Source organism: Hyperolius riggenbachi, chromosome 6 (genome assembly GCF_040937935.1).
Source record: "Hyperolius riggenbachi isolate aHypRig1 chromosome 6, aHypRig1.pri, whole genome shotgun sequence".
Lineage (NCBI taxonomy): Eukaryota > Metazoa > Chordata > Amphibia > Anura > Hyperoliidae > Hyperolius > Hyperolius riggenbachi.
The window spans coordinates 128,736,911-128,751,699 of record NC_090651.1 but is presented as its reverse complement, the minus strand read 5'-3'; the positions used below and the strand labels follow the sequence as shown (position 1 = coordinate 128,751,699).

At 42.3% G+C, this 14,789-nt stretch overlaps 2 protein-coding genes across 2 annotated transcripts in view; one reads left to right on the top strand and one right to left on the bottom strand.

The window, feature by feature from the left end:
* DNM3 (dynamin 3) overlaps positions 1 to 14,789 on the top strand; it is a 629,085-nt gene that overhangs the window by 604,015 nt on the left and 10,281 nt on the right. The window lies entirely within an intron of this gene.
* PIGC (phosphatidylinositol glycan anchor biosynthesis class C) overlaps positions 465 to 14,789 on the bottom strand; it is an 81,953-nt gene continuing 67,628 nt past the window's right edge. The window contains exon 2 of the mRNA XM_068239896.1: positions 465 to 1,646. Coding sequence (XP_068095997.1) covers positions 653 to 1,591 — 939 coding nt within the window. The 5' untranslated portion in view covers positions 1,592 to 1,646 and the 3' untranslated portion in view covers positions 465 to 652. The remainder of the gene's footprint in view (positions 1,647 to 14,789) is intronic.

Below are 14,789 nucleotides of genomic sequence, written 5' to 3'. Positions count from 1 at the left end.
GGACCTGCCCGCTTCCTCAGGTCAATACAGGTATTGACCTGAGGAAGGGGGCAGGTCCCGTTAAATGCATTGTCTTTTTATTGGTGTCTAACAATAAAATTCTTAAAGGGCAACTGAAGTGAGAGGTATAGAGAGGCTGCCATATTTATTTCCTTTTAAACAATACCAGTTGCCTGGCAGCCCTGCTGATCTATTTGGCTGCAATAGTAACTGAATCACACCAGAAACAAGCATGCAGCTAATCTTGTCAGATCTGACAATAATGTCAGAAACACCCGATATGCTGCATGCTTGTTTAGGGCCTGTGGCCAAAAGCAGAGGATCAGCAGGGCTGTCAGGCAACTGGTACTGCTTAAAAGAAAATAAATATGGCAGCCTCCATATCCCTCTTGCTTCAGTTGTCCTTTAACCTCTTATTATAAGGTAAGACTGTTCCTATTACTTAACTCCACTCACTACACATTGTATCACAATTGGGGCACCTCCTACCATCCTTCTAACCCTGTCCACTCATTCAGGTGCTGAACAGTGGCGGCCGGAAGTATTCAGGTGTTCCCTAGTACTAGTCCTCTGTACATACCAAACAAAGGTTCTAATCTTCCTCCTGTGTATCCAAATTAAGAAGTTGGCTGGAGTTTAATTCAAAAACCTTTTAGTCCAGAAAGCGTGAAAGGTCTTCTTTGATTTCTGCTTCATCCCAAGGCCCGTGGATGTTATCTTTGAATAGCTGTAATCGGATAAGGCAATATGGGCAGAGAAATGCCACAGATGTTAATAGCAGGAAGAAGAGCAGGGCCCCCACACCAGATATGCTCAGCAGGCCCGCCACAGAAAACACAGCAAACAGGAAAGTGACAAAAGTAAATGTGCAAGGAGTATACGCTCTCAGCTTCCTTTGTAGACTAGGCCAAAGAGCAAAAATCTGGATAGCAAAGGTCACCATAGTAAAAGCATGGAGAGAGCGTGGAAGACGTGAGGCTAAACAAACAGAAGCAAAGATGGCAATATTTATGGACAGTGTATTAGAAACAACAGCAGCATTGGCCCCATAGTCAAAGAAGACGAGGTGTCCTAAGAGCATGAGCACAGACATAGCATAAATAGTGTCTGTACTGATGGACTCAGTCAATGTTTTTAGCACTGGAGAGAAACCATACGTGAAAGCAACAAATACCAAGGAACTCTTCAGGTCATCCCAGTGAGTTCTTCCGCTGTCTTTTCGCCCTGCTCCTTTGTCTACTGCATCAAATAGAATATAACCAAGCAATGTGAAGGCCAAACCAATTCCACATAGCTTCTGAGGAGACAATAGACCCTGGTCCATGTACCACCAGATCACTGAGAAGAAACAGACACTGCACAGTTGGTGGACTACAACTGCAGATTCAAACACAACAGCCCAATAGCTATAATGTCGTACATAGATGTTCTTCCTCAACTCCTCCAGGAAGCTTTTATCAACATAGTTGTCAGGAAATGGCTGCCTTTCATACAGGACCTTCCTCCAAGAATATTCTGGTGGAGGGCTGTCTTCTTCCCATGCTACACCTGTGTAGTGTCCAGAATTAGAACTCTGCAGAACGGGGCTCATTTCTTCCTGCTCACTTCCACAACTATAGCCAGAAAATTACACAAAAGATCATTACCTGGAAAAAAGGATAGAAAATGAGTAAGGAACATGTACAAATGCTGATCATAGTTTTAAATATAAGTGCAAGAACACTTGTTTTAAACAAGGACATTGAAAAATGACAACATATTGACTCACAAAAGTCTGGCAGGATAAATAGAGAACGCACCATTTCATACATATAAACACCTATGCGTAGGAGACTTGTAGTGAGATCAGAGGGACAAAAAAATCCACCTGTGTGGTCTTCTAACTGCCAAATGACATTGTGAACTCTGAGCACAGCTAACCAATGTTATCTATTTCTATTGAGTGGGGAGGATGGCGAGCAGTCTACTGCTGAAACAGGAAATTTGGGCGCCAGGTGGCCACTTGGTAATTTAGAGCGCAATATTGTTGGTAATGTTAATTATTCAGCCACACTCTGCGAATGGTTCTGCAGCGGTGCAACAGAAATAGGCGCTTAGCTATATTATAGGATGTTAATTTCGGCACTGCAAGTTGAGGTGGGGTGCTCAGCTACAGCTGAGCTCCACAAATATTGGAGGACACATGCAGATGACACATAAATAAGTAAACTCAGTTCCCCAGCTCAGTGTGTAATAGAGCATTTACCCTTTAAAGAGAACCTAAAATGAGAAGGATATAGAGGCTGACATTTAATTTTTAATAATACCAGTTGCCTGGCTATCCTGCTGATCCTCTGCCTCTAATACCTGTAGCCACAGATCCTAAACAATCATGCAGATCAGGTGTTTCTGGCTGAAGTTTGACTGCTGCGTAATATGTTGGCGCTTTATAAATACAATAAATAAATAAACTGCATGTTTGTTTCAGGCGTATTATCCACTACACTACACTAGACTACTGCTGTCAAAGAGATCGTCAGGACTGCCAGGCAACCAGTGTTGTTTAAAATGAAATACATATGGCATGTACCTTTCACTTCAGATTTCCTTTAAAAAAAAGAACTGAAGTGAGAGGGGTATGGAGGCTGCCATATTTATTTCCTTTTAAACAATACCAGTTGCCTGGCACTCCTACTGATCATCTAATACTTTTAGCCACAGACCCTGAACAAGCATGCAGCAGATCAGTTGTTTCTGACATTAATGTAAGATCTGTCAAGACTAGCTGCATGCTTGTTTCTGGTGTGATTCATACACTACTGCAGCCAAATAGACCAGCAGGGCTGCCAGGCAACTTGTATTGTTTAACAGGAAATACATATGGCAGCCTCCATGTTCTTCTCACTACAGTTGTCCTTTATCCACACCATCCACAGTTTGTTTAAAAAACATGTACCTCTTGCCTGTACCTGGCCTGCCTACAATAAGAAAGCATTTTAATCATTTTTTTAGTGTTCTTTTATTCAACACTTTCATAAAGAAACTGCTAGGATGTGGAAAAGGTTTAGTGAGTGAGTGGGTGGGTGAGGGAGTGTGTGACTAGTTGATCACACCTATGCTGGTACCTACCCAACTACCTTATGTGGGCAAAGTTGGGTTGGGGGGAGGAGTTTGGACAACAGTCAGGGACCTGATTTGTCCAATTATATTGCAAAGTCATCCCAGCAGGAAAAACCAGTACAGGGGTAGCTAGATAGCTTAATTATATTTATTGCAATAAATACGGGCAGTCAAACCACAACCCTTTGTAAATTTGCATTCATTAGACATGCACATCGTATGCATTAAAATATGGGAGGCTAAACTGCTACTTTAACAAAGTTTAACAAAGTTTAAAACTACCCAATTTCTCAGTCCATGATCATGTGATCTCTAGCTAGGCTACATTATACAGGAGACTGCCACTATCCCTTCTGCATTTTTGGGAGTTTAGGTAACCTCATTACAAACCCGCTCTTTGGGTCACAAACCCTTATTATAGACTGCTGCAGGAATGTGAGTAAGTGACAGAGAGGCCATAACTCATTCTAGAAGGCACTGCTGTAAAGGAGATCATTTGGCAGAGGAAGAGCATTCAGCTTTAAGGTTCTGTAAATCAGTGTTCTCCAACCCAGCCCTGAAGGCCCACCAACAGTTTATCATTTGTGGAAATCCATAGTTCACTGCAGAGACACTAATTACCTCAACTGTGATTATGTGCAGTTTCCTGCAAGACATGCACTGTTGATGGACCTGGAGGACAGGGTTGGGGATCTCTGCTGTAGATGACTCCTGAAATATAACATACCCATCTATATGGGGGTTTCTCAGAAACAGATTAGCTTTTACTTCTGCACAGCACTATAAGTGAGAATCGGCCGATGTGAATGTAATTGCCTCATGATGCATTTTCCATGTAGGTTACAGTTGTCAACATTGACAGGTTACCCAAACCAGACGTGTCCTCCTGCCCAGACAACAGAAGCTGTTCAGCACCCATCAGTTTCCTCTGCAAGAAGAGGTGAGACAGTCTAGCACTCCAATCTGTGTTTCAAGCTTTTTAAAGAGAATCTGTACTCTAAAATTCTTACAATAAAAAGCATACCATTCTATTCATTATGGTCTCCTGGACCCCTCTGCTGTTTCTGCCACTCCCTGCTGCAATCCTGGCTTGTAATTGTCCAGTTTTAGACAGTGTTTACAAACAAAAGACATTGCTTCTAATCAGCTTGTGATAGGCTGACTGGAGCTCAGTCTGTGACTGATACAGAGCCTGCAGGGGGCGTGGAGAGGGTGTGTATAGCGTCTATCCTATCACAAGGAGAGCGGCACATTCCTGCCTGAATGCCTGGGCCCGACAAAGCCGTCAGAGGAAAGAAGATTAGATTATATAACAGAGATAATACAGCCACTGTGCAACTAGGAAAGGCTGCAGTAATCCAGAGCACATTAGAACAGGTATAGGAACTTTTAGGATAGAAGAAATAAGGCCGAACATTTTGTTACAGAGTCTCTTTAAGTTTTCTTAAAGGACACATGCAAGGAATAAAACAAAAACGAGATCTAGTTACCTGGGGCTTCCTCCAGCCCCTGATAGCCAATCTGCTCATTGCCACAGCTCCGGTGGCCCGGGGTCCACTCCATTGCAGATGCAGAACGCTTCAGACCATGTAAGCACAATTTCGAGCGGTGGTCACGCAGGCGCAGTAGATGCGGATCTGACGAGGTAGGCATCTGCAATGGAGGGGACCCCGGCCCAGCGGAGCTGCAGCAAGGGACAGATCAGCTGTCTGGACTGGAGTGAGCCCCAGGTAAGTAGATCTTGTTTTTGTTTTTATTCCTCGGACTTGTCCTTAAGATGTTAATGAAGCTGCCCCGCATCCCTTCCAGTGAAGCAGACATGCCTGAACCTGCAGTTAGAATCACTGCATTCTTCAGCCTCCTGACAGTGACTGGAAGCAACTTGTACGTGTCATCATGGCGGATTAAGAAGATGCTCCGCTAAAGCAGCTCAGCTAATTGTGTATTCATCACGTGTTTGCCATAACAGCTTAAGAGTTTTAGGACTGCTTTTCCTAAACTTAACGCAAAATGTAATCACACACAGCTCTCCTGTACTCTGACAGGAACATTGTCTTTATCTGCCATGAGAACACGTATCAGGAGCTTTCACTTACTGTGACACAACGATGAAGAACCTATCAGTCTACCTGCAGATTCAGACGTGTCTATGTAAGCCATTGATAAAATACCAGCACAGAATTTCATGTGTCTTTCTACACGGTAGAGAAATAGGGACAAATACAGAGACATGGCACAAATCAGAGTGATTATGTCATCAAACAATTCCATAGGAGGCAGGATATGCGCTGTTATCAGCCACTGGTTAAAGTGGAACTTTAAAAAAGAATTGAAATTCATTCCAGTCAGTAGCTTATATGGCCTTTTTCACGAGAAATCTTTACCCTTTCTCAAATATATCACCAAGGTGGTCTGTATGGCTGATATTCAGGTTAAACCCCTCCCACAGTGTGATGACATGACCAAGGTCCTGACAGTTTGCTGTCTGTGAACCTTGTTGCATTGTGGGAAATAATGGCTTTTTTTTCCCAACTGCCAAGCAACCAATATCTCCCTCTGTGCTTAGAACTCTCAGGCCTGGAACCCACTGAAATCCGCAAACGCAAAACGCAACCGCTAGCGTTTTGTCTGAGCGGTTTGCAAGCGGATTCATGCGCGTTTTTGGTCGTGTTTTGCAACATTGTATTTTTTTGCCCAGCGGGTGCGTAGCGTTTTGCGTTTTTATCCTGATTGGTCCTGTGAATTATTTTTCATTTTGTTACAGTGTGCTGAACCGCAAAACGCTAGCAAAACCGCTCAGTTTAGGTTTTGCTGAGCGTTTCCGCTAGCGGTTCAATACTTTACATTGAAGCGCTAATGCTCCCAAAATGCTGCACGTCCTGCGTTTGCGCTCCTGTGGAAGTTGCCCCATCCATTAACATTAGCCCAGCGTTTTAGCAAACTGCTAGCGTATCGCAGTGCTGCCAAAACGCTGCCAAAAGCGCTCCTGTGGGTTCCAGCCCTCAGTAAAGAACACTCACCACCAGTGATAAATTTCAGAATGTAAATGGAAGAGGAAAGATTTTACAATGGGCAAACACCGACTAAATAATATATAAATGAATATTGTAAACAATAAGCTATTTCATTCATTGTTATTTTCACCAGTTCCTCTTTATGGTGCCATTAATAGTGCAATATTTCCCTCAGATACGATCATTCAATCAGAGTTGTACAGAAAACCACGCAGTATGTGAAGGAAATTATCATGAAATTATTTTATAGTTGATTGGAATTCAGAATTTTGTCAAAGTGTTGGATTTTACAATCATGTCTGAAGAGTGAACTTGCCCTAATCGACCCATTTATGAGAACAATCCATAATTATTACTTTCCTGTTACTTACGACTGCATCTGAGAAAAATACTGTAACACTAATGAGCACCTTTGGTGACATAAATGTTTTCTGCTGACTGACACCTCAACAAAACACTGGACCAAACTGAAAAATGTTAACCAACTCATTTACAAGACTGATTTCAAAAAACGTTCTGTAATCATTTTTCGTACATATGCAACGATTAAAACATGAAAAGCTTTAATCCGTATTGCCACCTAAACATTAAAGGCAACCCGAGGTAAGAGGGTTATGGAGGCTGCCATATTTACATCCTTGTGAATGATGCCAGTTGCCTGGCAGCTCTGTTGATCTTCTGGCATAAGCAGTGTCAGAGTCAAAACCCTGGAACAAGCATATGGCTAATAGAGTACCTGATATGCTTGTTCAGGGTCTATGGCTAAAAGTATTAGAAGCAGAGGATCAGCAGGATAGCCAAGCAACTGGTATTGTTTAAAAGTAACGGGAACCCATATCCCCTCACTTGGGGTTCCCTTTATTATTCCACAGCCAGCATGAAGCAATATATTCTGATGAAAAGGAGAAATTAGTTTACAGCTATAGTACATACTACATAGAAAATCTCAGATACATTTGTACATGTATACTACTTATTAGTGTATTAAAGACCTACTGTTTGAATAGCCTTGCAATGTTACAGTAGGGAATGTGACACGTGTGTAACTGTCACTAGCGGTAAGCTCATTTTCATAACACTGCTGTGCTTGTATATCGGAAGCGCTCCAAGATTACGCCGGCCACTCCAAGACTTGGCTCACACTGACCAGTTCTGGGGAAGACTGCAATCCAAGTCCCTGCAGGAGATCCATTTCTCAGCCACGTGTCCATTCAAAGCCAGCCAAGAAGAGCAGGTATGTGGGGTAGATGTTATCTCTCCATTCAGGCTAGCCAAGAAACCTTTCGCTTTTTACAATAATAATACTGCTACTGCTATATATACACACAAAGCAGACAAGAATCATGCAAGATTACACTCATACAGCAATCATTAAATCCTGCCTTAAACACTTTTATTGCTAAAATAAATGCTGATACGGTAACGCAGTTTAGAACCACTATTTCAGGAAAAAAATGTTTAAAGAAGACCCGTAATGACAATGCGGAGCATAAAAAATTATTCAGGTAACCCGTTTTATCCGGGCAAAAAAATGTGAGGGTACGGGATATCACCTCTAATTGGCTCGTCTCACCCATGTATAAATGTCGGCAAAAAGAAGAATAATATAGGGAGCTCAGAGCTGGTGTAATAGTAAGATATCAAAAATTTATTGCAACCTCTTATGGCCTATGGACATACAAAACAAACCAACATATACCCTCCCTTAAAAACAATCCCTGGAGCAGCTATGGGGCTATGACTACTGCGTGAGACCGGAGTGCACTCCTATATAGTCCTTTTGCATGCATGTAAATATGAAGCTTGTTCCTTTCTTCAGGCCCAACAATAACTTTGCATCCAGGTGCGAACCAGGTAAGGTCACCGATAGTGGCGCTACTGATCAACCCGCATGTCCATACATGTCATTGTGTACCTCTGCAATACAATTGCATACGCATCTCATTACTGACACTGCAAACGTGTCAAACCTCCACTCCCCGCCGATTCAACACAACTTATATTCAAACAACTCCCGGAGTGAAAAGCAGCCATTCATCAAATCTGCCGTATGTATAATCTCACCACACCGGTATGTCGGTCATTGTTGGGGCAGCCTGCGGCGCTGTGAGAGTTCCTGGTGGTGTCGGACGTAATGCGGGGGGAGGAAGAGAAGCGGAGGTGCGGGTGATCAGAGCCGGGACACACTTCCGGGTAGCGCCGTGTGTCACGTGACGCGTTTCGTCACGACCCACGTGACTTCTTCAGACGTGACGTAGGTAGGGGTGTGCATCCTTTTATGGCTACCAAGCCAATCATATGTGAGTTAAAACAGTCCGTTCGTTGCCACCTACTGGCCATAGTGACTGTATGCACCTTAGGAATGACAACAGGGCAGTTTGTCTACGTTTATAGGGCATTAATGTCCGCGTCCGTGCGTTTTTTACAAAAAAGATTTTATATTCAGATCCCTATTGAGCCCTTTTGGATATAAGCTTTCACATTTATAAATCCACATTGATTCTTTTCTTAAAAGTTGGGTATCGTAGTCCCCACGGCGTGGGCTGATATTAAGTTTGTATATGCCCATAAAACGTAGACCGGACACATCCGAATTATGGGTAGTTTTAAAGTGCAGAGCCAGAGGATTCAGTTTCTTTTTATCCACATTGGTACTTTTAATATTAGAAATATGTTCACCAATCCTAGTGTTTAAAGATCTATATGTTTTCCCAATATAAATTAAGTTACATGGGCATTTAATCTGATAAACAACCCGAGAGGTATTACATGAAATATAATCGTTAACCCAAAAGGATTTTGATCCATCAAAATTTGAGAACCGATTACTCTTGAGGACATAGCGACACATATCACAATCCAAACATTTGTGCATACCTTTTTTAGACATTTTACATATAGGGGGGCCACCCCATCCAAATTCACTTCTAACCAGGAGATCATTTAGATTATTGCTCCTCCTTGCAGCCATATGTGGGTATTCCCCAACTATTTTTGCCGTAATTGGGTCTCTTTTTAGGAGATGCCAGTGTCTCTGTAAAATTTCTTTTATCTCCGTATAGTGAGCACTGTATGGGGTCACAACTCTTGACACACAATTAGCTGTATTTACCGTTCTAGGTTGTGATGGGGATATCCCCTGCTGTTCCTCAGCTCTTTTCAAAAGATCCCCCCTATTTTTAGCGAGGGCTCTCTTGTATGCGGTGATAATAATCCTGTTTGGATAACCCCTTGCCAGCAATCTAGCCCTCAGTTCACCCGCCTCTCTTTCGAAATCATTAATATTACTGCAGTTTCTGCGTAATCGCAGAAACTGCCCAGTGGGCACGGCCCATTTTTGGGCGGGTAAATGAGAGCTACATGCCGACAAAAGGGTATTACCCGCTGTGGGTTTTCTATATGTACAGGTCTCTAGGGAGGTCCCTACTTTTTTAATCATCAGGTCAAGGAAGGAGATTTCTCCAGCATCGTATGTATAAGTAAGGAAGATGTTCCTATCGTTCGAGTTGAGTTCTGCTACAAATTCTTTTAATTCTAAATCATTTCCTTTCCAGAGGAGAAAGATGTCGTCCACATAACGTATCCAGAGGGCGACGTGCTCCGCGTATCCACGCGTGCACCTCACAACCTCCTGCTCCCAGTATCCTAGGTGAAGGCACGCGTAGGCCGGGGAGCACGCCGCCCCCATTGTAACGCCCCTCCTCTGTCTGTATATTGAGCCACCGAACTCAAAATAGTTATTTTCCAGGATTAGCTTCATGGAGTCCAAGACAAACTCGGCATGGGACTCGTAACCCGAGTAATGATTTATTAAGTAGAATTCAAGAGCCTCCAAACCCCTAGAGTTAGGGATGGAGGTAAATAGGGACTCTACATCTAGTCCCACCAGTAGCCAGCTCTCTTCAACGCACACACCCTCGATGCCTGCCAGTACATCCCTCGTATCCATTACAAAAGAAGGTAGAGCTGTCACAATATCTTTAATTTTAAGGTCAACATAATTAGCTAGTTTTTCCAAAGGGCCGTTATTGCCCGAAACTATCGGGCGGCCCGGGGGGTTCAGTAAATTTTTATGGGTTTTGGGGTAAAAAATAAAAAGTAGGAATTGTATATTCATTTATGGTTAGAAATTTTAGTTCTTTTTCTGTTAGAACGCCTTCAAGAAAGCCCCATTGGACTTTGAGGTTGATTTTTTCCATCAATTCCTTAAAGGGACTAGCATTAATCCTCTCATAGGTTGATCTATCATTAAGTAGTCTTCTAGCCTCCTGTTCATAGTTGCTGGTTGTCATCAAAACGACATTACCTCCCTTATCACTTCTTTTTATAATGATCTTAGGATTGGTTTGGAGCGCTTTTAGGGCCTCTCTTTCTGTCCGTGTTAAATTATCCCGAGCTTTCTTATCCCAATCAATACTTTTCAAATCTTCAGCCACAAGGTCCATAAACATGGACACATGTCTATTTGAACTCAGGGGGGCATGTACTTTGATTTTGGGAAAACATTAACATGCAAGGTTCTAGGGCGACTGGCCATTTCAGCTTCCTCAAATAAATCTTCTAGATCAAAATCATCTATATCTATAGGGGCAGGGGGATTACCTTTATCCAGGGATGCACTAGAGGCATCAGAAAGGTGCATGCGTCTCAGAAGAACCCTACGTAAAAACAATTGGATATCTTTAAAGGTCGGTGACCTTACCTGGTTCGCACCTGGATGCAAAGTTATTGTTGGGCCTGAAGAAAGGAACAAGCTTCATATTTACATGCATGCAAAAGGACTATATAGGAGTGCACTCCGGTCTCACGCAGTAGTCATAGCCCCATAGCTGCTCCAGGGATTGTTTTTAAGGGAGGGTATATGTTGGTTTGTTTTGTATGTCCATAGGCCATAAGAGGTTGCAATAAATTTTTGATATCTTACTATTACACCAGCTCTGAGCTCCCTATATTATTCTTCTTTTTGCCGACATTTATACATGGGTGAGACGAGCCAATTAGAGGTGATATCCCGTACCCTCACATTTTTTTGCCCAGTTAAAATTGCTACGGTTGATATCCCAGGTGTACTAGTTGGATTGATGATTATAACTACGCACAACAATTTTTAATAGATTATTAATACAATTGATTGCAACTTCATATAATGGCTTATGTACCTAGATTTGATATTTCACAGGACTCTGAAGATCCCTATGAGGGGATAGAGGATGAGGTTGCTAGTGAAGATAAACTGCTATTGGTACGATTATTTCACCAACATAAACGTATTGTTATTAAATTTATTAAGAAAAAGTTAGAAATTATAAGCATGGATAGATATATAGACAAGAACATCATCCCAAGAGGCATTAGAGAGAGAGTAGCCCCGGCCGAACATCTGCAAACTCTACGCATGCTCCCTGAGTGGGAAAAAGAGTGCAAAGCACATGGCCTTATATTTGTAAAAGAGGAAAAAATCCAATTTAAGGACGTTGAAAAAGAACTTGAGATAAGTACTCAGAAATTAAATGAATATAAAGATAAAGATTCTTTTCAGGAATTAAATGAGAGATTAAAAAAGGATATGGAAAAGGAACAGGAAAGAATCAAAGAAATTAAAGAAAAGAAGTTTAATCGGGATATTGAGGATTATAAAAATGGAGACATATTTAACTTAACTGGTCGAAAATATGGAAGCAGGCGTGGATCAGGCAGGCGTGTCGGCTGGGGCAGTAATATAGAAGAGTCAGGGACTGATACCTCAGGCCACGAGGACAGTGCTGGTTCTGGTAAACCCAGAAATAGAGATAAAAAGGGAAAATATAACAGACGTAAAAGAAACAGAAATACAAATAAGGACAAAAAACAGACTAAGGGTGATGATTCCCGTTTTTTAGGAAAAGGAAAAGGGGAAGACGAGGAAGAAGAAGAAGAGATAGGGATGCAGTTGAGACAGAGGCAGAACAAAGGGGGGTCGTCCCGCTAGATGCAAGTGAAGGACGCCCTGATGTTTTAATGGACGTGATCAATTTGACACAAGAGGAACTATCTGAGACACAAATCTCCCTTTTACGAAAAGGGCTTAGCTTCTGTCCAAGACAGAATGGCTGTGAATTTGAGACCTTTAAAGATATCCAATTGTTTTTACGTAGGGTTCTTCTGAGACGCATGCACCTTTCTGATGCCTCTAGTGCATCCCTGGATAAAGGTAATCCCCCTGCCCCTATAGATATAGATGATTTTGATCTAGAAGATTTATTTGAGGAAGCTGAAATGGCCAGTCGCCCTAGAACCTTGCATGTTAATGTTTTCCCAAAATCAAAGTACATGCCCCCCCTGAGTTCAAATAGACATGTGTCCATGTTTATGGACCTTGTGGCTGAAGATTTGAAAAGTATTGATTGGGATAAGAAAGCTCGGGATAATTTAACACGGACAGAAAGAGGCCCTAAAAGCGCTCCAAACCAATCCTAAGATCATTATAAAAAGAAGTGATAAGGGAGGTAATGTCGTTTTGATGACAACCAGCAACTATGAACAGGAGGCTAGAAGACTACTTAATGATAGATCAACCTATGAGAGGATTAATGCTAGTCCCTTTAAGGAATTGATGGAAAAAATCAACCTCAAAGTCCAATGGGGCTTTCTTGAAGGCGTTCTAACAGAAAAAGAACTAAAATTTCTAACCATAAATGAATATACAATTCCTACTTTTTATTTTTTACCCAAAACCCATAAAAATTTACTGAACCCCCCGGGCCGCCCGATAGTTTCGGGCAATAACGGCCCTTTGGAAAAACTAGCTAATTATGTTGACCTTAAAATTAAAGATATTGTGACAGCTCTACCTTCTTTTGTAATGGATACGAGGGATGTACTGGCAGGCATCGAGGGTGTGTGCGTTGAAGAGAGCTGGCTACTGGTGGGACTAGATGTAGAGTCCCTATTTACCTCCATCCCTAAATCTAGGGGTTTGGAGGCTCTTGAATTCTACTTAATAAATCATTACTCGGGTTACGAGTCCCATGCCGAGTTTGTCTTGGACTCCATGAAGCTAATCCTGGAAAATAACTATTTTGAGTTCGGTGGCTCAATATACAGAAAGAGGAGGGGCGTTACAATGGGGGCGGCGTGCTCCCCGGCCTACGCGTGCCTTCACCTAGGATACTGGGAGCAGGAGGTTGTGAGGTGCACGCGTGGATACGCGGAGCACGTCGCCCTCTGGATACGTTATGTGGACGACATCTTTCTCCTCTGGAAAGGAAATGATTTAGAATTAAAAGAATTTGTAGCAGAACTCAACTCGAACGATAGGAACATCTTCCTTACTTATACATACGATGCTGGAGAAATCTCCTTCCTTGACCTGATGATTAAAAAAGTAGGGACCTCCCTAGAGACCTGTACATATAGAAAACCCACAGCGGGTAATACCCTTTTGTCGGCATGTAGCTCTCATTTACCCGCCCAAAAATGGGCCGTGCCCACTGGGCAGTTTCTGCGATTACGCAGAAACTGCAGTAATATTAATGATTTCGAAAGAGAGGCGGGTGAACTGAGGGCTAGATTGCTGGCAAGGGGTTATCCAAACAGGATTATTATCACCGCATACAAGAGAGCCCTCGCTAAAAATAGGGGGGATCTTTTGAAAAGAGCTGAGGAACAGCAGGGGATATCCCCATCACAACCTAGAACGGTAAATACAGCTAATTGTGTGTCAAGAGTTGTGACCCCATACAGTGCTCACTATACGGAGATAAAAGAAATTTTACAGAGACACTGGCATCTCCTAAAAAGAGACCCAATTACGGCAAAAATAGTTGGGGAATACCCACATATGGCTGCAAGGAGGAGCAATAATCTAAATGATCTCCTGGTTAGAAGTGAATTTGGATGGGGCGGCCCCCCTATATGTAAAATGTCTAAAAAAGGTATGCACAAATGTTTGGATTGTGATATGTGTCGCTATGTCCTCAAGAGTAATCGGTTCTCAAATTTTGATGGATCAAAATCCTTTTGGGTTAACGATTATATTTCATGTAATACCTCTCGGGTTGTTTATCAGATTAAATGCCCATGTAACTTAATTTATATTGGGAAAACATATAGATCTTTAAACACTAGGATTGGTGAACATATTTCTAATATTAAAAGTACCAATGTGGATAAAAAGAAACTGAATCCTCTGGCTCTGCACTTTAAAACTACCCATAATTCGGATGTGTCCGGTCTACGTTTTATGGGCATATACAAACTTAATATCAGCCCACGCCGTGGGGACTACGATACCCAACTTTTAAGAAAAGAATCAATGTGGATTTATAAATGTGAAAGCTTATATCCAAAAGGGCTCAATAGGGATCTGAATATAAAATCTTTTTTGTAAAAAACGCACGGACGCGGACATTAATGCCCTATAAACGTAGACAAACTGCCCTGTTGTCATTCCTAAGGTGCATACAGTCACTATGGCCAGTAGGTGGCAACGAACGGACTGTTTTAACTCACATATGATTGGCTTGGTAGCCATAAAAGGATGCACACCCCTACCTACGTCACGTCTGAAGAAGTCACGTGGGTCGTGACGAAACGCGTCACGTGACACACGGCGCTACCCGGAAGTGTGTCCCGGCTCTGATCACCCGCACCTCCGCTTCTCTTCCTCCCCCCGCATTACGTCCGACACCACCAGGA